The sequence below is a fragment of the Malurus melanocephalus genome, unplaced genomic scaffold (assembly GCF_030028575.1).
Source record: "Malurus melanocephalus ecotype Western Australia unplaced genomic scaffold, MMel_1.1 scaffold_67, whole genome shotgun sequence".
Classification (NCBI taxonomy): domain Eukaryota; kingdom Metazoa; phylum Chordata; class Aves; order Passeriformes; family Maluridae; genus Malurus; species Malurus melanocephalus.
The window spans coordinates 637469-664209 of record NW_026623299.1 but is presented as its reverse complement, the minus strand read 5'-3'; the positions used below and the strand labels follow the sequence as shown (position 1 = coordinate 664209).

The 26741-nt window shown below is 39.4% G+C and overlaps 1 protein-coding gene across 1 annotated transcript in view; it reads left to right on the top strand.

Moving 5' to 3' along the window:
* Nucleotides 1-26741, top strand: part of DPP10 (dipeptidyl peptidase like 10) — a 231138-nt gene that overhangs the window by 36931 nt on the left and 167466 nt on the right. The window contains exons 2-3 of the mRNA XM_057366529.1: nucleotides 9639-9753; nucleotides 18138-18233. Coding sequence (XP_057222512.1) covers nucleotides 9639-9753; nucleotides 18138-18233 — 211 coding nt within the window. The remainder of the gene's footprint in view (nucleotides 1-9638; nucleotides 9754-18137; nucleotides 18234-26741) is intronic.

Sequence of the window (26741 nt, the reverse complement as noted above, 5' to 3'; positions counted from 1 at the left end):
TGCCATTAAAAATAGGGGCACTGTGTTAAATTTAAATTGTAAAATTACGTTGCATAGTCTTGAATATGACTTAGATGACGTTGCTGCAGTTGGGCAACCTTTGCTGTTTACCTAACCTTCAGTGAACTGTAATGTTGTGTTGTCAAACAGATCTGCTCATTAATGCTGAAATTGTTGATGTAGGTTTTAAAAATCATCTATTTTGGGACTGTGCCAATATATTGGGACATAAAAATACACGTTAAAACTCCTTTTTTTTTTTAAGCAAAGTATCATTTTGCTTCTGAGCAATGAAGAGGACCAATTGCAGCAAAAAACTTTGTTATRTCTATAGAAAGATCTATAGGTATGCAACCTGTATAGCCTGTATTCATTTATTTTTTCATGAGATATGAGGTATCCTTTTTTCTTGAGATATGTTATTGTACATGGTTGGGGGATTTCTCTTTAATGTGATAAGAATAGGAGACRTATTTTACTATCTTGTGACATTCCATTAAAGTTAGGATCAATAGGAATATGTGAAAATAYATTTTTGCCCATAAATGGCTGTGCCAGTATTTGTATAGACTTCTTCAATTACATCATAGTAACCTGAATAAAATCACGTTTATGCCTGCTGCTTTGTCATCTTTTCCTGTCCTTGGCATTTCTTGCTCTAGTAAAATACTTCTAAGAATTTTCTTGAATGATGGCAAATGAACTCTTTATTTCCTCTTGATGCTAATGATGCATGGAATGACACTCTTGTTTTATTTCCATGGAATCTCACAGGCAGTCTTCAAGGTACAGACATAACTTTCATAATCAGACAAAAATGTCTTTAGCTACAAGATGAGACTGGTGTGAGGAAAAGATGTAGYATGGTGTGAATATTGGGGCTTTGCTTGGGTGAGGACACAAGCATACCCTGAAGTTGCAGCAGAGCTAATGGTGAAATTTAGGCTTCCAAAAGTGTGAGAACCCCCTGGAGCCCTTCTGTCTGGAGGTGAGATTTGCAGGTGAGGTTGGAGTCCTGTTTAACAAGGCTGTTCATTAGCTGTTCTCAGGACCTTGCAGAAATCCCCATAGGAGGCTTCCTGTRGCTTTCGTGTCCTTACTCCCTTTTGAGTCTCAAGGTGCTTACTCACATCTTGTCAGAACTTTGTTATTCCCCCTAACTCTCCAAGTGTTTCTGCTGGACTGGAAGAAAGAGAACAGTATTTTTATTTCTGAAACTTTTGTAGAAACAAACTATAGAAGATGGTGAACACAGGATGAAAAGGGATAACARCTCTGAAATCCTGAGGCTCAGTGAAGCTGCCTCTGATGCTGGCATTATACCTCTTCATCGAAGTGCATTGCATTCAGCTCAGCTCCCAAAAGCCTGAAGGAGTTCCCTTGCCTGCTATAGCTTGCCTCTAGATTGTGACTGCTTTTTTTTTTTTTTCAGATATAAACCAGCTCTGTCATCCATTGTTACTTTATTCAAGTCTCCCTCTGCTCCAGCTACTCAGCAGCACTTCCGGCAGTATTTTCCATGACCTGAATTTTCCATGGTTTCTTTAATATTGTGCACTGTGATAGTTTGCTTCCCCTCCTCCCTGTTTGAATGCTGCTATGTTAGATAAAAAAAAGCAGATGGCCACAGATTTTCACTTGTGCAGGTGCCATGCTGTTTTGGTCAGTTGTGCTGACCCATCTCTCTGTTTCGTATTTATGACATGCAGGAGTAATGACCTAAGGAGGAGRAGGTCAGGTTTAAACCTAGGAGTTTTAAACTCCTCTGCTGTGATTAGACCTTGACCAAGGGTTTTCAGCAGAATGCTTTAGAAGTTGAGCTTTTACTTGTTGGTGGAGTATAATAGCTAAGTCATTGTCTTTGAGTAAATGTTACAAGGTGCACTTCAAAAGGAGTGGGAAGATGTGGAATATATTCTTAATGCTGGCCATAATACTTCTAATAGATCCCATGAATGTTTCTGATCCTGATTTTGGGAGTAGTCAGAACTAAGGGTGTTGACAAAGCTGTTTGAAAATACCCCAAATTAGCAAAATTCAGTTCATGACTGGGCCCTTGCAGGTCAAAGGGGAAGCTCTCTCTGCTTAGAGCAAAAAATGRTCAAGCTGAAAGAAAGCACAAAGTGTTTTGCAAGGTACACAACCAGTGTGGGTGATCAACACTTGCCAGAATGACTTATATGTGCACATTTATTTTAGTTTATTTTTACTGAGGAGGGGTGGGTTTGGGTTTGTTTTAATTGTTTTGGTTTGGATTTGTTTTCGGTTTGGCTCTGCGAAAGGAGGACTTCATTTTAGCAGTGCAGCCCAAAGAAATAAAAATATGAAGACAGATTGTTCCCATATCCAAACCCTGCACCTGTTCTGAGCAGGGTAATTGCTAACAAGCTGCTCTCTTTTTAAAATGCCTGTTATCCACAGAGCTGACAGAATCCTGCTTTCCTCTGAAAGTGGYATTTTACTCTGACTCTGAAAAGAAGTGCCAATGTTTTCATGAATAAAGATATTGGCCAGGGAAAGCAATTGTGTGACCATAATCACTGAGACAAGAACTGTAGCAATGGAATCTTATAACACAGCGGATTGTAAAGGGGACATGAGGGATGAAAATGATAGGTACGTATGCAAATGGATTAGAACTATCCTGTGCCACTTTGTGGATCTGTCTTTTGGTCTCTCTTACTATCTAGGCCATGGCATTAGTCAAAACAGCTGGAAAGGAATGGACACAATCACTTAATCACAAAATCAGAATGCTTGCTGGGGTAATTTCCCTTCAAACAGTACACTGCAAACCCAGGGCAGGTAGTACCTAATATCAGTTGCAAGCCCAGCTTTACAAAGAGCTTTCGAAAGACTGCAATCTTTCTATTACAAATGTATTCAGTCTGTCTTTTAAAATACCTGAACTGCAACATGAAATGAATTGTCTTTTTTTTTTTTTCGTTTATCGTCTTTTGTTCGTGTTTGGGGAATGGAAATGGCAAGAGTTTAATGAAGTGATATTGTTGTGATTATATCTAAGCTGCAGAGTGAGACTCATTGTCATTCCTACTGCAAAGCAAATTACATTTGCTTTTCCTACTCTGATGCWCTTTGCCCCTGAAATTCTTGCCAAAATAAGGCAGGGCTGTGACTCTTCTTAGTGCTTTTCTCTGTAGGCTTTGTCCTGGTGACAGAATAGCTTTAAAAAAAAAAAAAAGGAAAAAGAAGACAAAAGAAAGCAGGTGATTTGTTCAAGGCTTCAGAAGATGCCAGGCTGGCAGAAACTGCTTTAGCCCAAATCTACTACAGCTCAAATCTACTACAGCCCAAAACTGTTGTAGCCCAAAACTCTTCTAAGACCTTTCATCTGTCCCTGGCGCTTTAACACAAAACCAGGCAAGCACCAGACACTGCTGCAGCTCAGAGCTGGTGGGGTTTGTGTTCCAAATGCCCACAGGCTAGGAGTAAAAACCAATGTGCATCTGCAGACCTGGACTGTTGAGCATATCAGCCTGGCAAAGTTCACTCCAGGCTGCAGAAATTATGTCAGAGATTCTGGTACAGTGTGAGCTGGACTCAGCAGAAATAGTTAAAACTGTTTGAATTCTTGTTCTTATCTTTATAGAGAAATGTGTATTTTCTGCATTTGGCTCGTCCCACCATTTATGAGTGGGGTTGATGCATCAAGGGCAGGAGCTCTATGAGAAAAAGCAGTTGAGTTAAATGCCAGCTCTAGGGTTGGATTGTSTCTGAAAGTTTGGGTTTCGCTTATTCCAAAGGGGATCCTGCATTTTGACTGACCAAAAGCCTGGCAGAGGCACTCTGTGATCCTCAGGCTCCAGCCAGTGCCCCTCCATGTGCCTGCTTCCCCCAGGCATTCTCCTACTGCTTCTGACATCATTTCCACAGTGGACGTTGMACAGTGGTTTACACAAGTAGTTTTCCAAGAAAATGCTGTTAAGATAGTTCAAAATCCTGACTTACTAATGCAGCATGTTATGCCAATATTTTTTTGTTCTCTTACAACAACCTTGGTTGTACGCACTTGCTGGAAAAAATATGTTTAAAGACTTTTTATCCTCATTGATTAACAATAAAACTGTGAGACTCAATAAGCTTTAGTAAGGAAGCTGTGATTTTTTTCCCTACAAGAAAGATTGTAAGTTTATTCAGGTAGAAATATGRAAATATTTGAAAGTGTTTTCTTTTTTTCTTCAAGGTACTACTCTCCTAATTCTCAGTGATTCTTTTACTGAAATCGATATCCTCAATACTGCTTAAAATATGCATTTGCATTTCTGTGTCAAGGGATAGAAAATACTTCTGTATGAAATAAATCAAAAGAAATTTAGTTTCATTTTGTTATTTCTATTGCAGTAGGAACTTGGGTCAGGTCTTCTTGTTACGGTTATGCGTAATATGGCCATTATGGAGGAGATTTTGTAGTTTTTTACTCTAAAGGTGAACCGTCTGTGTCAGAATCTGTATTTCATTCAAAAATTGAGAACAAAAGCTCAGAGCTGCTGAATGAGGCTACAGCAGGAATTGGCTAGATGGTTGCTCTCCAAAAGTTGTGGTCAATGGCTCAATGTCCAGTTGCAGATCAGGGACAAGTGGGATTGCTCAGGGGTTGGCACTGGGACTGGTGCTGTTTAACATCTGTGTCAGGGATGTGGAYAGTGGGATCGAGGGCACCTTCAGCAAGTTCCCAAAGACTCCAAGCTGTGCTGAGAGCCTCGAGGGGAGGGATGACATCCAGAGGGACCTGGACAGGCTGGAGAGATGGCAAATTCAACAAGGCCACATGCAAAGTCCAGCACTTCCAAGTGCGGGCAATTCCGAGCACAAATAAAGGCTGGGTGGAGAATGGGGTGAGAGCAGCCCTGAGGAGAAGGACTTGGTGCTGGTAAATGAAAAGCTCAACATGACCTAGCAATGTGCACTCACAGCCCAGAAATAAAAATGCATCCTGGGCAGCTCGCAAAGCTCTGTGGGCAGCAGGGCAGGGAGGGGGTTCTGTCTCTGTGCCCTGCCCTGGTGAAAACCCCCTTGGAGCTCTGCATCCAGCCCTAGGGCAGTGTAAGAATGATGTGGACCCTGTGGGAAGGAGCCCAGAGGAGGTCACAGAGATGCTCAGAGCACCTCTCCTGCAGAGAAAGGCTGAGAGGGTTGGGACTGTTCATCCTGGAGAGGAGAAGGCTCTGAAAAAGCCTTAGAGCACCTTCCAGTACCTAAAGGGGCTAYGAGAGAGCTGGAGAGGGACTTTCTGCAGGAGCTGGTGCTGACAGAGCAAGGGAGAATGGCTTTACACTGAAAGGGCACAGAAAAAAGAAATTCTTCCCTGTGTGAGGGTGGTGTGGCAATGAACAGGTTYCCAGGAGGAGCCAGACTTTTCCWGGCAGTGTTCAAGGCCAGGCTGGATGGGCTTTGAGCAGCCTGGTCTAATGGAAGGTGGCAGGGGGTTGGACTGAGCTGATCTTTAAGATCCCTTCCAACCCAAACTGTTCTGTGGTTCTGTGCCGTAGATTGGGATATTCAAAGCTGTGTCCTGCTGATGCTTGGAAGATTTTCATGCCTGTAGTGAATCAGTTCATCACCAGCCTGTAAAATWTGTTTGGAGATGGACTATATATTTAGAAAACAGCATAAAAAAGTGGAGAGAAAGGTGCTTCAGCATGTTTGGGTAATATTTGCGTTTCATATTTGCTGGATGTATTTTTTCAGCATTTTCCTCAGAAATACCTTGTGTTGCAGTGACGAGTGGGTTTAGCAGAGGGATGCAGAAGGGTTGAAGTGACTCATGCTTTCCTTTGACAGCCTCAACCTGTCCTCCCTCCCACGCTCGGTCTCTGCAGGTTTTTGGTTTAGCCTTCCTTGTGGTTACTGCTGCAGGATTTGCACCCTCTGTAGTGCTGTACCATGTATTTTTTACATGCTTTGGTAAGACCAGTCTTTCAGGGGTCTTTCCAGCAGAGATTGAAAGGAGACAATCACAGAGCAGAAACTTGAGGCTCTTAGGCTTGAATGTCCTTTGGTTGCACACACTGAGATCCCTGATGGTGAGTGTTTATAAGCTCTTGGTAAATGTGGTCTTTAGCATTTGGCAGCAGTAGGCATTAGGCTCTCTGACTTTGGTGTACAGTTTTTTGTGCATGCAGTCTTTCATTTTTCTCTTTATAGCTATGTTTGAGTAAGGTATTACTCAATCACAAATTACATTCAAAAATACATGTTACTTAAGGATTGTTTTTGGCAACAATGCAATTAAATGGTTTGTAAAAAAGCTGCTATAAATACTGAGAAAACTTGCAATTGTTTTATGCTTTGAGCAGCCATTTTCTGATTCATTAGAGTTGGATTGTAAAATCTATAAAAACATTATAGGTAGTGTTATATACAAACCACCATATTCAAGCGTTGGTATTTTTTCAAACCACATTAATAAAAAAGCCTGCTTAGAAGATTAGATCCTGAAATCTCCATCTGTGTCTGCATTGTTGTTATGTGCCAGTTAGCAGATAGTTATGGGGAAACTATATGGTGTCAAAAGCTTCTCACTATGTGGCTCTCTGTGATGTTTCCTCTTGAATGCCTCTGTCTTCTTGTCACACTCAGAAATCACAGCTTCTGTCTTGCCAGTGATACACAGCCCAAACATCTATTTTACTGCCTTTTGCTTATGACCATTCTGAAAAGCAGCACGAGGCTGAAAATATTGTATTGTTGAAGAACAGCAGCTTATGTTATTTTAAAACTTTGTAGGTTACAGTTCAAGAGTTGCATTGCTTGGTTTCAAAAAGTTAATTGGCAATGCCCTTAATAGTGATTGTGCTATGAATTCAATTTGTTATAGAAATCTTTCTAATATTTCATCAAATATTGCTTGTGTGCAATAAATTCATAAATGTCTTGCAGGAATGTTGTCACTCAATATCAAAATATCATCACGACCTTTAATAAATTCTTACGTATTAATTTCATAAAAGTCATAATTTTTATCCAAATATTAAACCTGGATAACTTAATGGGAGACAAGTCCTTCTATTTATGCCACTCTCCGAGTTTTCAGCTAGCTGGAAGCTCCCTGCTTTCTCACTGTGGGTACCAATGAGCTTTGTATGCTCAGTACTTCTTGATTCATCTTTTTGATATTCTCCTTGCAAAAATTTGCAGAAGTATTTAAAATGAAGCTTTATTTTTAGAAATGAAACAATATTAATGTCTGCAAAGAAGAACCTTGTGAATAATGAAGGCTTGGTAGATTTTTTAGAGGCTTTGGTACATTCATCAAGTTGTCCAGCTTCTGTTATTTTAAATTGGAATAGAGTCTCACGATGCTCTGAGGAAAACTACACTTTTCTTAGTTCTGTGAGCTGCTGATTCTTGTCTGAAATTGGACTCTCTCGCTGTCATTTAAATAAGACTAATACTGTGATGTTCAGAATAAATTTGTATTTTCTACACTGTGCTATTAGCACTTTAAAATAATTCTTATTTAAGGGAAAATAATAGCTTGGATTTGATTCCCATGCATGGGACAGAAGTTCTGTATTTTTGTAGGAAGGSTGTGGATCCCTGCAGTGTCAGCAGTGTCCAGAGAGGATTGAACCACACAATGCTCATATCCTAGAGATCACCAGAGCGGCTCATGAAGCAGTCAGGCAGGCCTTGGAGACCTGTCTAAGGCTAGTGAGGAGGCTGCTGTGGTAATTTGKGTTTCACAAGGTGGGAAAGAAAATGAGGAGAGCAGGCAGGCTTGGAAGTGACTGGGAAGCAGAGGCGGTGGAGTGGGGAAAGGAGACAGATGCCACAAGTTCCTGCTTACACCATTTCTTTTCCCCTGAGTGTTGAAGACAGGAGTCCTGAACTTTAATAAAACCCCCACAGGTATCTAAGATGTGTTGCTGGTTGTGGTAATCAKGTTTTTCCCCATGGTGATCCTGGAAAAGCCGCAGAGTTCAGCGTGGGAGGGACTGGCCCCAGTCCTGTGCTGCAGCTGCCCTGGATCCCTCCTGTGTGCTGTGCTTGTGCATCATCCATTGCCTGACACTGGGGCAGTAACAGCCCCAGAGAGGAGATTTCTGTGATATAAAAGAGTTCAATAATTGTGACAGGACTGGTGCTGGTGGCCATCACCTGGCTGTGGGGAGGGGAAGGCTGGAACCTCTCAGGTCAGGGAGCTGCTCCTGGGACCACCAGCCATGAGCAGGGGCTGCACTGGAGGCAGGCTGGCTGCTCTTTCAGTCTGGTGAGGCTAAAAATCTCAAAAATGAGCAGTCTCAGGCAGGCTGGGCAGGATGATGGGTCCAGCAGGCAGAAGACATGGTGGGAGGTGGGGAGGTTTCTTGCTGGGAGCTTTGATGGGCTGAGGACTGCTGTGAGAATTCTCTGTAGGATTGCTTAGAGATTGTGTTGGACAATTCCCCTCCTATTTCCTGGGAAAGAAGGCCAGGGAGGGAAGCTGTCTTTTACAAGTAGAAATGAACAGGCAAGGGGTTAAAAAAAAACAACACAAAAAGGTTAAAGACACTATTGGAGCTGCTGCTGTGGGTGATGTGTGGTTGCTGAGGTGCTGTATGTGAGCCAAGAAGGCACAAGAACATTGCCACTTTCTGTTAGGACTTCTCCATTTCATTATAACCCAGAAATGCAAAACGAAATAATGTGTATGTGAAAACCTTTTACCATGCTTTTGGAAGCTTGTAAAACGTAGCAGGAGGTGCTATTTTTTTTCCTATTTTTCCAGCCTTACCATAGCATTTAATTTTGAGATACTAAAGGCATGGGTAATTGTGGCAGAGAGACATTTCTGCTTGCCAGATCTAGATAGAAAAAATAATGTTTTCTGTGAAGGAGAGTTAGTGTTGTAAGAAACAATTGTACTATTTTTGTCACYGTGTTGTTAGATGTTTATGTGCTGCTTGGTCTCAAACTGAACCATGAACACGGGCAATGCATTGCTGTTATTGAAAAAATGTAAATGGTGCCTGGCAGGAGTTAAGCATGGAACCACAGAGGATGTAGGCTTAGGTGCAATGGTAGTTACAGAGGCATTCATTTAACATTTGTTATAAGCTACTGTTGTTTTTTTAATAACTAATAGGGGAGCAGTTTACAGCTGATCTACTGCATAGAGAAAAAGAGCTTGTAGCTTCAGATGGAATACTTGCAGCCTCAGGCAGTTTTGCTAATGCTTTCTATTACAAATAAGTTTAATAGTGTGCATTAAAAAGGATGTGTATTTAAACCTTTATGGCCCRTACCATGTTAGGTAGAATTACAGTAAATTGCTACATTTCATTTCTGTAATTATCTTATAAACTGCTTGCTGATATTGTCCTGAGTTTATGTTCAGGGCACTTTAACACCAGTTGTATTTTGGRCAGCTTGCATAAGATCATTTGATTGTCTCTTAGGGGTATAAAATTACATATATATATTGAAAAAAAAGAGAGAGATCTATTAAAAAAGCATAAGAGTTCCACACCTTTGGATGATTCTATGTACGTTGGAAAAGGGAGGGATCATGATCACCTCCCGTGCTGTGATGATGAGTATGCACAGAGCAATTTTCCTGTCGCTGATAGTTCTGGAAATGTATGTTTATGAAACATGGTCTTTTCCTTTTATTTCATTTTTTTCCATTCCCATAGGAACTTGGAAGTAACAGCCCTCCGCAGAGGAACTGGAAGGGAATTGCTATTGCGCTGCTGGTGATTCTAGTTGTTTGTTCACTCATCACTATGTCAGTCATTCTTTTAACTCCAGGTAACCTACTTCTTTGTTTTATCTTATTAAAGGTGTGTAATTCATAATRCAGTCATCAAAAGCAACAAATGTTAAAGTATCTCTTGCCTTTACGCATTTTTAACTTGTGGCTGCTGTAAATTTGGTGCCTTTAGGGGCTCGGGAGCTTCTGGAGGCCTTGAAGAGCAAAAGGGTTTGGGATTGGCAATAGCTCCTTGGGATTGTGATAGCCTTGAGGGGGCCACAGCAATCCTTGTGAGCMTCAGCAGGTGTAATTTGTTGGTTTTGGTGTAATTTCAGATTCACAGATAAGCTAAGAGAAGGCTGTGTGCCATGGAAAACAAATTACAAGAGTAGAACTTCTCAGTCACAAATATGGATCTTCCATATGTGCMTGTCCAAGCTTGTTCCCTTTTCTTTCTCTCAGAAACAAAAAGAGGAAAATAATGGTTCAGAAAAAAAGAGAAAAGGGGCAAGAAGCAGACAAAAGGGGCAAACAGCACAGAGGTTTTGAAGAAAAAAAAAATTGAATCCTTTTGCCAGTTTTCAAGTTATCATGTAAAGTACCAGATTTGCATGGCATGCCTAGATAGTAAATATTRGTCTGCAAATACTCTGCCATTCAAATGCTCAGGCTGTGTAAACCAAAAAGTTAATGAAGCTCTTTTTAGTTAAATAATGATTCCTGACTGTTTGGCCACAGAATGGAATCATCGAGGGAAGCTGGCTGAGTCTGTGCATGAGCAAGTGCAGCAGCACAGTGCTGCTGCTCTGAAGGAAGGTGGTGATGCTCAGTGGAAAAGGATCAAAAAGCTTTGCTTGTCAGAGAGAATGAGGCAGCTGGAGAGAGTATGCAGGAATGCTGTGTATAGTCTGTTTTGTCTGTTTTGTGTAAAGATCTGCTACTTACACATGTGCTGTCCAAAATGAATGTTTGCTTATTTCCAGTTAGATCATGTTGAGAAAAATAAAAGTTGTGCTGCTGTAGTTTCAGTGTATAGGAACTTCTTCAGGGAATAATAAAACAAAGGTTTTGAGGGCCAATGGTAGCATATCCTGGTACAGTTTAAGGCAGAAGATTGTTTTTTATTTCTAGGAGAGGGAGGGTTTTTTTTAAAGACTTGTAAAATATCAAGTGTCTGCTGGAATTTACAGTAATATCAGTTGTGGCTCTTACATCTGTATAGAATTATTAATGATGTAAAAACATAAACTGAAGTCTTTGAAGGCACTCATGGAAAAAGAATAAACAACCTAGGGAAATGTTAACTTAAAAAAAATATGTTAAAAAAGCTCAGTGAATTACAATGTCTCTGAGGCTGATTCAAAATCCAGAGATATTGCTTGAGAACTTGTGTAAGTTGGGACCTACATTTCAGTTCAAGTCATGCAAGAGAAAACTGGTTCTGTCAGCTCAGATGCTCTAAGATATCCCATAGAGACTGGAAAGCTTGATATAAATAAAAATCTTTTCCCCAGAACAATCTAGGTCTGTAAAACTGGACCTTCTCATGGGCTGGAAATGCTTACCAAGGAAAGCTTTGGAGATACATTGTAGGATAGATACTTTCCCCTGTTTTGGCCCTAATCAGTGCTGTCCCACTTCACTTTAATTATTAATYTGTTTGATTATTATTAATTATCCATATGGTTTGGGAAGAAGATATATTGCTACTCTGTTGGTCTGCTGGCACATGCTAAGCTCTACAGCTGAAGCTACCTTGTCATGAATATGTGTTAAGATCATTTTAGGGTGTCTGGTAATTGAGGGGAGGAGAAGAGTTGGAGAACCCCTCCCTTACCCATATTGTGAGGTGCTCAGTTCCTACACTGAACTAATTTGTTGCTATAAATATTTGGGTTTGAAAATTCTTCTCATAAAATGAATGAAGATACTCAGTGCAAATGTCCTTTGTTACCTTGGGATGTTTCAGCTCTCATTTCTAATACTATTTTGAGCATCAGAGAGTTCTTTCTCTATTTAGTTCTGCCTGTATGGATGGGTGCTTTTTAGATTGCATGTAAATTCCTCTAAACACTCTACATCATGCTGCTTCTTTTTATGGAAATGATGATAATTTCAGATGGTCATTGCTCAGAAGCCTGATTGTTTCACTGGTATTTTTTGGAGGCAAAAGTGTATTTACTGAAACGCCAAATGCAACAGCAGTGATCTCTTTTGCCTGCAATTATTTATACATTGTTTGGTCCACAATGTRAGGAACTCTTAGGTCTGTGTACACTAACAGTTGTCATTTGACTTCTCTCAGACTTTGGGCAACAGCTTTCCTGCCTTATTTAATAGAGGGATCAATGCTGCCATATGGCATTTTTAAAAGAAAGTGTAATTCTTATGCTAAAGGCTTCAAAGAGGCTTTAGCTTCCACTAAAGATAGAAATAGTATTAAAAATAAAAGGAAGTTCTTGATTTTTTTTGTATTATCTTTTATTACATGGAATATAACTTGAACATACAACACTAAGCTGGATCTATGCTGAAATAAGAGTATTTTGACCTATTAATATCTTAGCTTCTGTTCAAATCTGAAACATCTGTGTTGCAATTAATGTTTGTGGTTTTAGCAAATGGTACCAACAAAATTAGTAACATTTCTGATCATTTTATCTTGCTTTTCATCTATGATAATACTCAAAATCTTTATAAATGCCTTAGTTTTCTCAACAAAGAGATGGAAAAGTGGAAGACCTGTCCATYGAGTGATGTAAAATATTAGTGGCAGAGTCTGAATGAACTCTCAGCCCAGTAAACAGCTCTCTCTGAGGCCCTGTGGAATAAGGAGTGCATTAAATAAACCCCATTGCTCCCATTCACGCAGATATTGCTACAGTGCTCTGCAACTGGGAGTAGAAGGCTTTTAGGCAAATATCCCTGCTGGTTTTCTTCAAAATTAGATCAAATGCAATGATAAAGAAAGTGCACAAAGATGGCAAAGAATGAGGTTACTCTTGTTAGAGCAGGAGRCTGGAGTTGAAAAACTTGAAATTTTCAGAATAGGAGCCTGTCTGCCCTCTGGGGCAACTTAATGATGAATCTGGTGATTTTTATTTATTATTTGGAGTGGATTGCTGGAGAAGTATTTAAAAGAAAATAAAAGAAAATAAAAGAAAATACCTTGGGATTAATCTTACATTTATAGCTTTACCTTGGGAATTATGGCCAGTGCAGAGATAGAGATGGCTGTTCATGAGATGCCATCTTTTGGTCTGTATGTCAGCATAAATATAGCAGTTATCTTTCTTGTTTTGCTTTTATTCTATTTCATGTTAGCGAGGTTTCATCACACACCTGCATCTACTGAAATAGTCAGAGGCAGATTTTTAGCTATCAGTGCCTTTAAATCATCCCTGCCTTCAAATCAAMGTGTTTTTGCTTTGCATCATGACAGTATGTTCCACGTTGTAGGAATTGTGTGAAAACCTGTCTGATCAGCCGCTGTTTATCTGTATTTCAAAACTGAAAAATGCTCAATTGGAAGCATTAGCCGCTGAAAGCTTTTACATGAAAAATCACCCAAGAACAGCCCAAGAGTTGTATGGATGTGGCCACCCCTCTGCAGGTGTTTTACCACAACACTTAAGGTTGTTTTTTCGTTTTGAGCCTGACAGAAGTTTTACTTTCATGTTCAAAAACTTCAGGGTTTTGAAGGTGTGGAAGACTCRAATGCTTTTTCTAAGATTCCTTTACTGAGATATTGATGTTGTCATTTAAACCATGCCTTTGATATGTGCACTTACTCTTGGGCAAAGTGGCACCTGCCTCTAATTGTAGACTGAAAGAAAACTCACACCTGATCGAAGAAAAAATACCTTTTCAGAAAAATTACTTTAGAGAGCATTTAGGTCAGACAAACTGYCAAAAGATGCTTTTTGTGGAAAGGTTTTGAGTGAAATCAAGCTCTGGGAAGAGAATCCATTTGGATTATGTCCAATAGGTAACTGTTTAGAACAGTCAGGGTTAGCCCTGACCTCTCTACACCATCTCTCATCTACTCTTAAAGGAATAGAAAGCCAACTACAATTTTTTTTTTTTTTTTTTTTTTTTTTTTTTTTTTTTTTTTTTTTTTTTTTTTTTTTTTTTTGTGATGTGGATATTCATTGCAAGAATATCCAGGTTTCTGGTGATGTATAGGCTCCCTGTAACTACTGTGAAGTGGCAAGCAGCTTTTGATCTCTGACTATTTTCTGGCAAGTTTTCTTCCTTTGCCATGCAAACACGAAGGGAACTATACTAATTCCCAGTTATAGCTGTTAGCTTGCATACAGTTTATTAGTGGTGTTTTTCCACTGCTCAGATGGCATTTAACATCAAGCCTTTATCTTCATTTATRGCCTTAAAACTTCTTTTCCACAGAAAAGTCAGTAGGGAGCTTCAGTTAATGATGTACTACAGTACATAATTATTAGTTTTATTTGCTAAGATAGAAGGTAAATTTTATGAGGTGTTTAGGTTACATTTAACCTGCAAAATTAATATCCTATAAACTTGTGAAAAGCACCAAGGCTGTTAATTTCTACTTTTGCAGTCTTCTAGTTTAGTAAGCACAAACATGTTTGTCATTTTGAATTAATACATGCCAGTAATTGAACTGTTCTTAGTTGGATGTACATATAAAAAGTAGTAATTTAGTTTTTAACATTTGGTGGTGTTTGTATCTTCTGTAATTTGTGTAATTTGCTATACATACATATATATATATGTATGTATATATATATATATATATATATATAAAAATTTCAGATTGAAATATTGAAATCTGTGGCAAATAGTGTGAGGACACTGGAAATATAATTCCTTCAAGAATAATTCAGTAAATTTTACAGTGGAAATGAAAAAGAGATAGTAGGCTATTTTGTAGCCTAATAAATACAAAGTAGTAAAAGGAAGCCTTTAAAATGTACATGCTGGAATCAAAGAATAATTTGGGTTGGAAGCGACCTTAAAGATCATCTCATTCCAACTCCTCTGCCATGGACAGGGACACTGCCACTGTCCCAGGTTGTTCCGAGCCCCATCCAGCCTGGCYTTGGACACTCCCAGGGATGGGGCAGCCACAGCTTCTCCAGGCGAACTGTGCCAGGGCCTCTCCACCTTCACAGCAAAGAATTTCTCCCTGATATCTGACCTAAACCTGCTCTCTTTCAGTTTGAATCCATTCCGCCCCTATCCTATCACTACCAGCCTTTGTCCAAAGTTTCTCTTCAGCCCTCTTGGAGCCCCCTTAGGAATTGGAAGGTGTCCTAAGGTGTCTTTGGAGCCTTCTCTTCTCCAGGCTGAACAGTCTCAAATTTCTCCCTGTCTCCATGACAGAGATGCCCCAGCTCTCTGAGCATCTTTTTGGGCTCCTCTGGACCCATTTCAGCAGGTCCATGTCCTTGTCACTTGGAGAAGAAAGTTACCAACCATGCATACCAAGAACCTTCTGGGTTGCTTATGCCCTACTGTGCTGTCCCCCTAACAGATATTGGGGTGGTTGGGGTCCCCCTTGAGGACCAGGGCTTGTGTTTTGGAGGACACTCCCCTCTGTGTTCCTGACTRGGTGGCCTGYARCAGACCCCACTATAATGTCACCTGTCCCTGTCCCCCTTTAATCCTGACCCCTGAGATTGGCTCCTCACCCATCCTGAGGTGCAGCCCTGCACATTCCAGCTGGTCACTGGCACAGAGGGCACCCACCATCCTCTTCTGCCCTTTCTGTGAGTATGAACATTGTGAAGTWCAACTAATTTGGGCTTGTGCTCAGTAAAGATTAACCCAGTAGAGCGTTTTGGGGGTTCACATGATGTATAGTTCATCTTACAGTCAAACTGGGCATCTGAGAYATTGACAAGAGTTAAAGGTTACAAACAGGGCTCTATTTTGGTAAAAACTCAGCATTAAAAAAATTACTTTTCAAGCATTTATTAAAGTTGCTTGAAGAGGCCAGTTTTTTCAGTCTAGAAATGCTAATTAAAAGAACTTACCTTAAAATCCAGTTTATAATGAGATTTCTTGTCAGGCATGTGATRGAATAGATCAGAGCTGGTGTTCCTTTCTTCTCTGGTAGCCTTGTTATATTCAGCTAATGCATTGTTTTAGTGATTTTTATTTAAGCAGTTGAGAAAAAAAAAAGCCTGTCATAGGTAAGGCAATCTTTGGCAGCRTAACAGCTTGTGTGAGCTTGACTGTGAGTTGGCAGTGGCAGGAAATAAAGGGTCACAGTAATAGAAACAGAYTCAGGTAGGGTTAGAAGGGAAGCCTGTTTGGAATCACAAACAGCATCAGGACCAGGGTGTGTTGAATCCAAACTGGTGATGGAAAACAGCTTGTCAAAGGTAGTTGTCAGCAAGTTTATGGAGAAAGGGGACAATGGGCATGTGAAGAGCCCRGTGTCTGATGCTGTTAAGTCAGAATTATTGTTTTGAAGATGCAGGAATCTATTTGTGGAGCTGAACAGAGCACACATAACAACATGTGCTTACTTTGAAGATAAAAACACAGCGTGTGGCAGGAGCAAGAGCTAACAAGGTCCCATGATGTGTAAACAGAGGGATTAGGTATAAATCAAGAGAGATAATGTTGCTCTGCTGTAAAGCTCCAGTAAGACTGCAAGTGGAATATTGTGCTCCATGCTGGACTGGCAGACGAAAAAAAAAAAAAAAAAAACCAAAAAACCCCAAACAGGCTATTTTGATCCTTGGAAGGTAGGAAGAAGGCAAAAAGCTTCTTTAAGGATTAGAATGTTTGTCTTAAGAGAGAGGATTTAGACAAGTCTGCCTGTTTAGCCTTCTAAGACATGAAGTGCATGAAGAGTTGATTACAGTGGGTAAATGCTTCCCAGGGCCCTGCTGCGACCTGGGAGGGAGGAACATGCAAAATGCAGCAGAGCTGTGCTGTGAGCAGCTGTGATGGCCCTGTGTCCATTGGAAATTCATGATGTGCATTAGAAAGGAGTTTCTCYTCAGTACACCAAGGATGCACCTTATTAACACCAGCTTAAGTGACTGCAGCAGGCAGTGCTGACATTTAAAGGCAAAAATAAAATATTGCTGCTGATTCCAGTAAGCTTTCAGCTGGCCTCTAACTGAGAAATTTGCCTGAATAAAGACCAATAACGAAACCATTGATTGACTTTATACTCTTTGAAGGGTCACATTTCCATCTGAAATGTATTACAAGATATGACCTTTACAGGGCACGTTTCTTTGTTAAAAATGTCCTGGTAACATGGTGGGTTGACACAAAGATGAAAAGATTCCTGCTTGACTGCTGTGATTCCAGATAATATTTTTTTTGTGTGTCTGTCATCGGAGTACTGTTTAATTTAGTAAGGAAAAAATCTGCCTAATAAAAAGCTCCTCTCATGGACAAGGTGGATGCCTGACACACTGGGAAAAAATGTCATAGAGAAGAGAAACAGTGCATCAAGTTATAGTAACCTGCCCAGTAATATAAAATTATTTTAAAAACCTGACTGGGCATTGGACTGGTTGCATAGGAGCTGTACCTATGCATCTTTTTGCAATGGCACATGAGCATCACAGCTTTTGGCAGTGCTGTTCCAAACAGCATAAAGCAGTCAGGTGAAGTGCTGACTGCTGCCAGTTATTATTCCTTAGAAACTTTGTGGGTTTGTCTTTTGACACCAAAACTTTTGGTTTAATAGTAATGGTTCAACATTACCACTGTTAGTGCAGCGGTTCCCTATTGAATCTTCACTCCTTATTTATTTAGCCTGCAGAACAAGAACACTGGTATTTAGCACAGCTTCTTTTCTAATTTTCTGAAGTTTGGAGATGATTTTAGATGCAGGGAAATTATTTTATTTTGTTTTGTTTTGAAAGTCAGTGTTGGCCAATGTTCAGWAGCACAATATTCCTGGGTTCTGTTGTGTTTGGATAAAACACAAGGCTGTCAGCCAAGTTATGTTGTTCTAGTCACTAGAAATCAAGAACAGATTATAAAATGTGCGTTTAGAAATTTGCTTTTTTTTTTCTAAATTTGTTTAATAGGTGAAGATGGTTCCAAATTCGCTTACAGGATTTTTTTTTTCACTTAGTTTTCGGTCAGTATAAAGTACTCAATATAGTCAGGAAATTTTGGTGTTGGTTTGTAGCTCTTCATGGCATGTGGCTGTGGTAAGGAAGAGCTTTGCTGTGAAAGTCCCAATGTAATAAACAGCCAAGCACTAAATCCTACAGTTGTCCTGTCCCAAAGGTACCAATTCTTTGTTTCCTGAAGCTCTATTGAACAAAAATGATCATTTTTCTTGTTATGAAAAAAAAGGCAAGATATTGTTATCAATTTCTACAGGACTTCTGGTGCTATAATTCCATTGTTTTGCAAACAACACTGAATATGCTGTTTTCCATAATTATCTAAAATGATCTTCCTGTGTTTATTTTAGATGAACTCGCAAATTCATCAGAAAACAGATTATCCTTGGAAGATCTCTTCAGAAAAGAGTTCATAGTACATAATCCAGAAGCCAAATGGATTAATGGTAAGTTTATAAACTCTMGTGTAATTTGAAAGTAGGTAAAAAAATTGAGTTATTGAATGATATCGTTATCCAAGTACTGAGAAAAAAAACTGGTTGAAATTTGGAACTCTCTTGAAATTGGATAGTGTCCCAATTTTCCTTGTAGCTCTGAATCACATTTCTTTCATTMATTTTTGAAGTGGCTTTCTAATTTTAAAGCTCTTGTCCAGTGGAAACCCACTAAAATTATCTGTTTATGCTCCTGACTCAGTTGGAAGCAGTGATGAGGAATTGTTTTTAAGAACTGGATCTTGTTTTTTGGGTTCACAAGAATTCTGTTAATATCTGAACTTTGGGATATAAAAACTGGTTCACTTCACATCTGGAATAGATTCTTGAATATTTCAACATACCTGTACAGCTCATGATCATTTTCTGATGTCTATGTATTTAGCATTCTGATTTATGAAATGATTTGTACATAGCATGCAGATTCCTCCAAAAATTAAGCAGTTTTAATGTAAAAAAGAAAACAAATTCAAAGTCATTTTTTCAACTCATTGATTTCCTTTTCTCTTGATCCCATGCCTTGTTCACAATTCTTTCTGTTTGTAAGAATTATGACACAGTAGCAATGTCTGGTTTGTGTCCTTGTAGTCATCTAGATGTTGCTGCAGGGGATAGAATCAAACAAATGACGCCAGGCTTTGTGCAAAGTAGGGTTTTGTCAAGGAGTTTTTTTTTTTTTTTGCTCTGTGGAAGGCAGGAGTTGGGCAGTCTGGAGGCTGTGTATGTGAATTCCAAATGGCTTTGCATCGGAAGGAGTGCTTCAGTTATACCAGCTTTGGCATTCATCTATAACCAGCACTGCTTTTCTTTAAAAGGGAACTGTGTGGTTGAATTGTTGCTTTATGATAAACTCTGAGGAATGGAATGGGTGCAACAAGGATAAGTGCATTTAAAAGCAAAAGGAGAGAAGGGCGTTAAATATGATCAATCTTTTTTTTTTTCCTTGGACCTGCTCTGATATTAGTTGTCTTCAGTAGTTAGGGCTTAAGAGAAGGGACAGCCAGTTTTATTTCCTGCCACTCCCTTCCCTCAGCTACTCCCTSAGTTTCTTCTTTGGACTGGTTTCTGTCTGTATCACTGCAAAAAAATCTGATACTGGGCAAAGCTGGAACAGATCTATTGCCAAGAGGAGCAGTTTCTTGTGTTTGGCTAAAAACTGTTTTCCTGTTAGGACTCTTTAGCTAATAAAATCATATAGCAGTTTTAAAATTTGCTGTTCTCTGTTAAATTCGCAAAACAACTGCCTTTGACACCACCCTATCTGAAAAACACTGTTCCTAATTGTAAAATAAAGTTATCACAGGCCCAATATTGGGAAGTGGTCACTAAAAGCAGGTAAGTAGATAGTGGAAGAAGATCCTTGTGCTGGTTCTGTTTATTACTGCTGTTACTCAAAAACTCCATGAGATTATTCTCCTAAGAACTCTGGTGGTTGTTCATAACATGTGCATAATATTCTCTGCATAAAAATAGTACTCATTTCAAAACCCAGGACAATAAAACTAAAAGGCTATGGATGGAGTTAYATTAAATATTGTTGATGCTATAAAATGTGCAGTTTATTGTATTTTTTAACTCTGTTCTACAGCCTRTAATAAGAGCAAAGCTTCTTTTATGGGTTTTCCAGATGTGTAAAAAGAAATGTAGAATTTGATGCTAAATCGTTGCTTGGATGCAGGCTGGTTCTGTGGTCTTCAAAATCCATCTTTAAAAGCTCATCCAGTGAAATATAATTTTTATTAGTATCATGCAAAAAATATAAATTTTTATTAGTATCATGCAAAAAAATATTGTAAACAATCCAGTCTAAAAGCTGTGAGATTGTACAGTCATGAACTTTTCCATCTTTTGAAAATAATATTAGAAATGCAGTTTAATAAAGGCCCTGTGTTTTATTAACAGTACAGTTGTACTAATATCCAGTCTTTCTGCAATGATTGTTTTCTGAGTCTGCGTGAAAACTTCTAAACTCTCAGGTGTTTTCTGGTATTTATTTGCCAATGAAATAAAGAAGTCCAATAGTACCAAAAAAAGGGGGGAAGAAAGGACATTTTGCTTATTAGAGTATGTGTGTGTATGAGAATTAAAGTGAGGGAAATCAAGGACTTAGGAATCATTTTGTATTTTTGATAACACAGAAAAATATGTATAGGTTTTGGCAGGTTTTTTTTTTACATTCCCTTTGACAATAGCCAGTATAGTTAATGAAATCAATATCTTGGATAATAAAAAACCCTAAGGAATAGTCTTGTAAAGCAGCATTTCTGTTTCCTGCTTCTATTTTTAAGACATTCTTTCCTGGCACTGTGGCATTGCAGTGATGGCATTATATGCATGGAGAATGAAATTTATAACTTCATATTCAGATTCATTTCTGTGGAGCTGGAGGGGAGCATTTTGGCACTTTTTTTGGATATTGGCAGGGGAAGTGAACTCTGCACAGGATGACTTTAGCAGAAAATAAATAGCTGCTTTTGCTCCTCTTGGAATAGGATAATTTGTATCTATCTGAAAGTTTTATCATCTTTACCTCCTGGGAAGGGATAGGAATAGAGATTGAAAAAGTGGTTCCTGCTGTAAGAAGTTTCTTCGGGGGCTGGAGCATTTTTTGTAGAAAAACAAAAAGAAAGATTTAAGGATTCCAAGTGGYAGATGAATCGCCACGTCCTTAGGTAAGGCCTGGTATTTAGCTGCTGCCCTTTAGTGAAACTTTCTGTTCTAATCTTTGAATTTCTCTGACATTATCTTCCAAGCACATTATTTCTTCCTTGTTTGAAAGCTCCTTCACTACAAAATCCATCCCCTGCTCTTTAATAAGGGAAGCCCTTAAATGCAGAAGTTTTTACAGTCCATTTCCTTTCCTGCTTGAAACTGAGTCCACAATTTTATGTGCTTACCACCGAAGTTAATAATTATGGAAATGTCTGAAGTTGGAGAGGAACTGTTGGTCCTTATCTGAGATAATCAGCTGTTGTCGAAGAAAATAAAAGAAACACTATGAGACGGTTTTAAAGTTACAAAATATATTCCTGTTTTACATAATATGTGCAGGTATCATTCAGATTTCTTCCTCCCTGTTTTTCTCCTTTGTTATTTTGGTTTATTTCAAAGACAATATGTTTTTTTTTTAAACCTGACTTGGATCTTTTTTTCTTTTTTGRAAGAATTTACATAGGAAAGGAATAAGAAAATAGGGATGATAACTAGTGATTTAGTTGAAAATAATTTTTTAGTCACTTGTAAATCTGGTCACCTTGGCTGTGAAGGACATGGTGGAGAGCACACACAACCATTAACCAGTCCAGTCCCTGTTAGCTGGAAAAGTGTTTGATTTCTGAAGGCCTTCCAGTTGTCTGGCGTAGTTTTGGAGATRTTAAATGAGAGTACATCTTCCTTTAGCATTATTGATCTTCAGGTTTTCTAATGGRAAGAATTTAAATAAGAATTTAAAAYGCTGCCAAGTGAATAATGGAAGTACTTGAACCTGACAGCTCTTTGGTGCTGGTAAGAGCTTTGCATCAGATGGAAAAGCAGCTTGGTTTACTTAAGTCTAAGCCCCAAACTGCCATGTAGTTTAAAATATCCAGAGGAATTAAATTTAGGAAAACACTGGGGTTGATCTTCCCCTGTGTTTTCCCTTGCAAAAAAAAACAAAATAAAAAAACACCAAAACAAAAAAAACAACTAACCAAACAAAAATACCCAAACCCTGCCCCCCCAAAAAACAACAAAAAGACATTAAGGATGGTTTAATGCAGGCCATGGGACAGGGTGTGTTAGGGCAGAGTTCTGAACTCTCTGCACCAGTGACACCAATGGTTCCATCACTCTCTTAGTTGTCCATAAACCAGTGTGTGAATCTTTGCTTGCCTGCCAGTATCAGCAGTCTCCAACTGGATCCTGAAGCYAGACTGAAGAATTTTTCCAGGATATTTTCCCAATTCCTCTTAAGTTATTTAGAAATATGTGTGCTGCCCCATGGGAAACACTGGGTACTGAAAGATTTGCATTCTGTTYCTGAGGTCTGTGTTTACACCTCTTGTTTCAGGGACTGTGGCTGCTAATGACAGTAAAAATCAGAATATTTGTGTTTATTCCTCTGTGAATATATTAGTTGCTTGAATTTTTTTCTGTCCAGGCAGTCTGTAACAATCTTTCCTGCATATGATAGAGAGCACTGACTCTTGGCTGTTCTTTGTCAGATGGATGAACAGTCAGCACAACMATATTTTTTCATGTATTTTAATGAAGGGTTAATGAATGACTGCAGAAGGAGCTGCAGTCTGAGCAGTGCAGTGCCCTGGAATCCTGTCTGGTGTTAAAGCTCAGCAATCACCTGAGCATGTGTGTGTTTGTGTGTGCCAGCACAGGAGAAAGGGTTTGCAGTGGCACTTCAGGGAGGGAAGCAACCACAGTTCCTTTCTTTGACCAGTCAGCCTGAATATGAATGCAGCATTTCAATGAGAGCTTTCTGAACGAAGCATATGCTTGTACCTCTTTCTTCTGCTGTAAACCCCTTTTTTGGAATGAAGTTGATCACTTTGTCCCCCATAAAATCCAGGATTGTGCCAGCAATCTCAGCAGGCACGCCCTCCTCAGASTCAATTTTCAAAGCAAATAATTTTTCAGGCACATATATTTTCAAGGCAAAGATTCTACAATGGTGGTTGTGGTTTTTTTTTTTTTTGTTTCTTCCCCTTTTACAGTTTTAATGYATTTCTTTGGATATGATAATAAACCACTCTATCTAAGTCAGACATATTTTCACTCCAGGTTTTTCTTTTTAAACTCAAGCCCTTGTATTAACTTCATTTACTTGTTATATTTTTTGTTTGTTTGTTTTTTTAATGTTGTTTCCATATTTTCTGTATTAGCCTCAGCAGAAGCTTTAATTTGCTGAGTAATTGCTAGTTCTGATGTGGGCATCTTTAATTTCAGTCACTGAGGAGAAAAGAGAATAGGTGATGACCCCCCTTCTGAACATCAGGGAAACCCTGGGGTTAGTTTAGGGAGGAAATCTCTCTGCTTTCTTCACGTTTATTTTGCAAACTTTTGTTTTGTTTAGTACAGTCTCTATCAAACAAAAAAAAAGGAAATATTATAATGTTAAAGCATTTTTACTTTACAGTTGACCAATGTTTCACTGTAATATTTTGTAGACTGTGTATTACAGTTGGCATTGGAAGATATTACCTGGTGAAGAAACATCACTGCTCCTCATGACATGTTTGCTTTCCTTAAAGAGMAATTGAGAGAGTGTCTGCCCATAGTTTTACTTATGGTTGTGTTTCTCATGCTCTGCACTGCCTTTGGCACTTGGGGAGTGAAATGTGTAGGCAGTGGCCTTTTGCTGGAGCTCATGTTTTCCCTGAGTCTCTTGTCTATCCTGAAAAACAAAATAAATAAATAAAAAGTTGGCCTGGGAAAACTGGCATGAAGATGGTTGAAATTACTTTATAATTGTTTATAGTAAAAATGGACTGGTTTGGGAAGCACAGCACACAGATTCCACAGTAGCACATATGCCAACTTTGTGCAGGAAAATATGGTTGAAAACATTTGGCACTTCTTAAAGGAAGCTTTTCCTGTACATGGGATAAATATGAGCTTTGTTTCACAGAGCTGAGCRTGTTGTGGTATTTGTCAGTGGATATGGATCAAGTGCAAGAAATCAATCCATCACTGAGCAATGAGAGAAGAGATTCTGCTCCAGGAGTTTGTCGCTGAGTTGGATTCAGGAGACAAAGAAATACCTCTATTAGAATTACATACCTATATATGTTGGTATTATTCTTGCAATTAATGATGGCTATTAAGAGCAAAGTTCTCTATTTTTTTTCCCTGTCCCCTAAATGAGATGAGAGTCTCCAGTGGCCAGGCTGGACTCCAACTGTTGCATACCAGGGCATTTGTGGTGTTGCAGGGGCTGTGTTTGGTACTCACATATTGGCTGTGATGTGCTGCATTAATGCTCTGTCACTTGAATTAAGAGAGGTGTGTTCAGTGTTACCCATGCCAGATCTGCACAGAGCTTTCATTTTTTATTGAAATCTCTCTGTGCAGAGCCTGGAGCTGGCAGCCAGGCCAGGGAGTTGTTTTGTTGCCTGTGGTTGTGTGTGAAGAGTTTATTTCTGAAAAAGGAGGGCTGGACTTTGATTCTCTGTGCAACAAAAAGCAACCTGTAGAAGAGCAAGTAAAAAAAAAAAACCCAAGAAGCACTCCAGGCTTTGGAGGCTTCCAGCTAAAACTCTTATTTCCTAAAACACTGGCAAGTGGTGCGAAATACACACCCAGGTTTTGCCAAGTCTGARGACAAAATTTTGGGAAAGGCCCAGGAAATTTGAAAAGATACATTGAGCATCTTCAGGCTAGCTGATGCTTCTCCCAGAAACTGCTAAGAAAAGGAAATAAARGGTTTGATTAATGCTATTCCACTGATTTATTAAAATAACTTCTTAACAGAAGAATTTAAACAATGCTGTTGTGAAATGGRTTGAATGATTCAGTTCTCTCTTTGGGGAATTGACTGGAGGAGTTTGGGGCTGTGTTTGTGCTGGTGCTGAAGGTTCTCTGTGAGCCAGCTGTAGATGTAATTGGTCATTTGGGCAAAGGCTGTGGGGTTCCACCCCTGCCCCAGGTACAACATGCCTGGTGGTGTCCTTTGGTCCAGGAATTGTGGCTTCTCAAGCAATGGACAGTCTTGGTTTCCAGGGAGGTCTCATCTCTCTGCGTGTACCACAAGTGTCTCCTGCTTTTGAGATCACTTCGGCCAGCACTTACTGGTTTATGAAGAATTTTTATTTTCCTTGTTAGTTTTAGTTTTTGTGGGTGGTTCGTTTGGTGTTTTGTCCTCGTTAAAGTTCTTTCTTTCACGGGTTGTACGTCAGTAGGGTTTTTCCCTCAGTAATTTTCCCACTTGGCTCTGTGGTCTGGTCTTTAACCGTCTTTATTAGAGTGGCTGTTTCACCTGCTCTTCCCTGCYTGACCACACCGTCAGGATCTGCTGCTTGTGCTGTGCTTCTTTCTGTTCTTCTTTATTGATGTCCCTGAGGTGCCACATTTCTTGCTTGTTCAGGAGTAGATCCTGGGTAATTCCTGCTCAGATCAGCGATGTTAATCCCTGTAGCTGCATCGATACTGGTGCCACTGTTAATGATCGTTAACAAGCATTAAACGGTGCTGTGTATTCAGGGCCATTAACTTGTGTCACCACTGTATTCTGCAAATGACTTCTCCCTTCCTTCACCAATATTTCTTGTACACCAGTGCAACATTGTGTTAGCTGTGACCTCTGCAGTGTCCTGGGGCTGTTGTCTTCTCTCAAGCATTACCGTTATTGATTGCAGAATTTTTTTTTTTCTGGCCTTTTTGTGACATTTTGTTTCTGTTTTTCACTGGGCATGTTATACTCCTTGTGCAGAGTACTTGAAATATATTTTCCTTAAGAGTCCTTGCTAGGTAACAACTTAATTCTACTTGTATTCACTGGGATGTAACCTCATCTCATGCTAGTTGAAATCTTTGAGTATGGGGCAAAATCCAGAAATTGGGATTTWAGTCAGGAAAAAATGAAATCAAATATTCCAACTAGTGGGAGGTCAAACTGCCTTTTGCCACCAATAGCCAAAACTACAGCTAATCATTGCAATCCTTCTTAAAATTTATGTCCCTATTGATTTTTTTACTCATTCCACAAACCAAAGCATTAAGAATTTAACAAAGACATCAATATTCTTAGAAAACATTTACACAGGGAGAGTGCATCTGTTGCATAAGGAGTCTTTTGAAYGAGGATAGCAGAACAATTTACGTTTTCTAATCAGTATTTCTGGATAGTAACCTGGTTTTGGAAGGTTGAGTACAGCAATTCTGTATGTGAGCACCTGGGAAAGTGGACCAGATACTAAATAAATCCTATTTCTCCCTGTTKGTTGAAGCAGAAGTCTCCTGAGTGTAGTGCAGGAGTAAGTTTTGCTATTCCTGTTACCATAGTGATGAGCATGGAGCAGGAAGSCCTTTTCTCAGAAATGCATTTCTAACTGAGACAGCAGTCCTTAATATGATCAACAAGTCTAAACTGAATGTCCTACATCATTGCTCCTAGGATGCAACCCCCTAGGGCAAATATGTTTGTTGCATGAGCAAAAACAGTGGATAAAGCATTTTGGGATGGTAACAGACGGTGGGTGGGCTCCCTCCAGACTTCCACAGTGTTTCTGTTGTATATAAATACTTCAGGGATGGATCTSTTCGTGCATCAGCAGGCTCAGGTACACGTGAAAAGTGTTATTTTCATCCTTGTTCTGTTTTCCCCCCTTATTGTCAGCGCTGCTCAGAACAAAGTGTACCCGTAGCCCAGCTGGAACTGTAGTCCTTTCCCCATGGGATGGATTTGAGTGGCCTGTTAACTTTTCCTCTAGAAGCTGCTGTTTATACCTGCAGCTGGTTTCATGGTCCCTC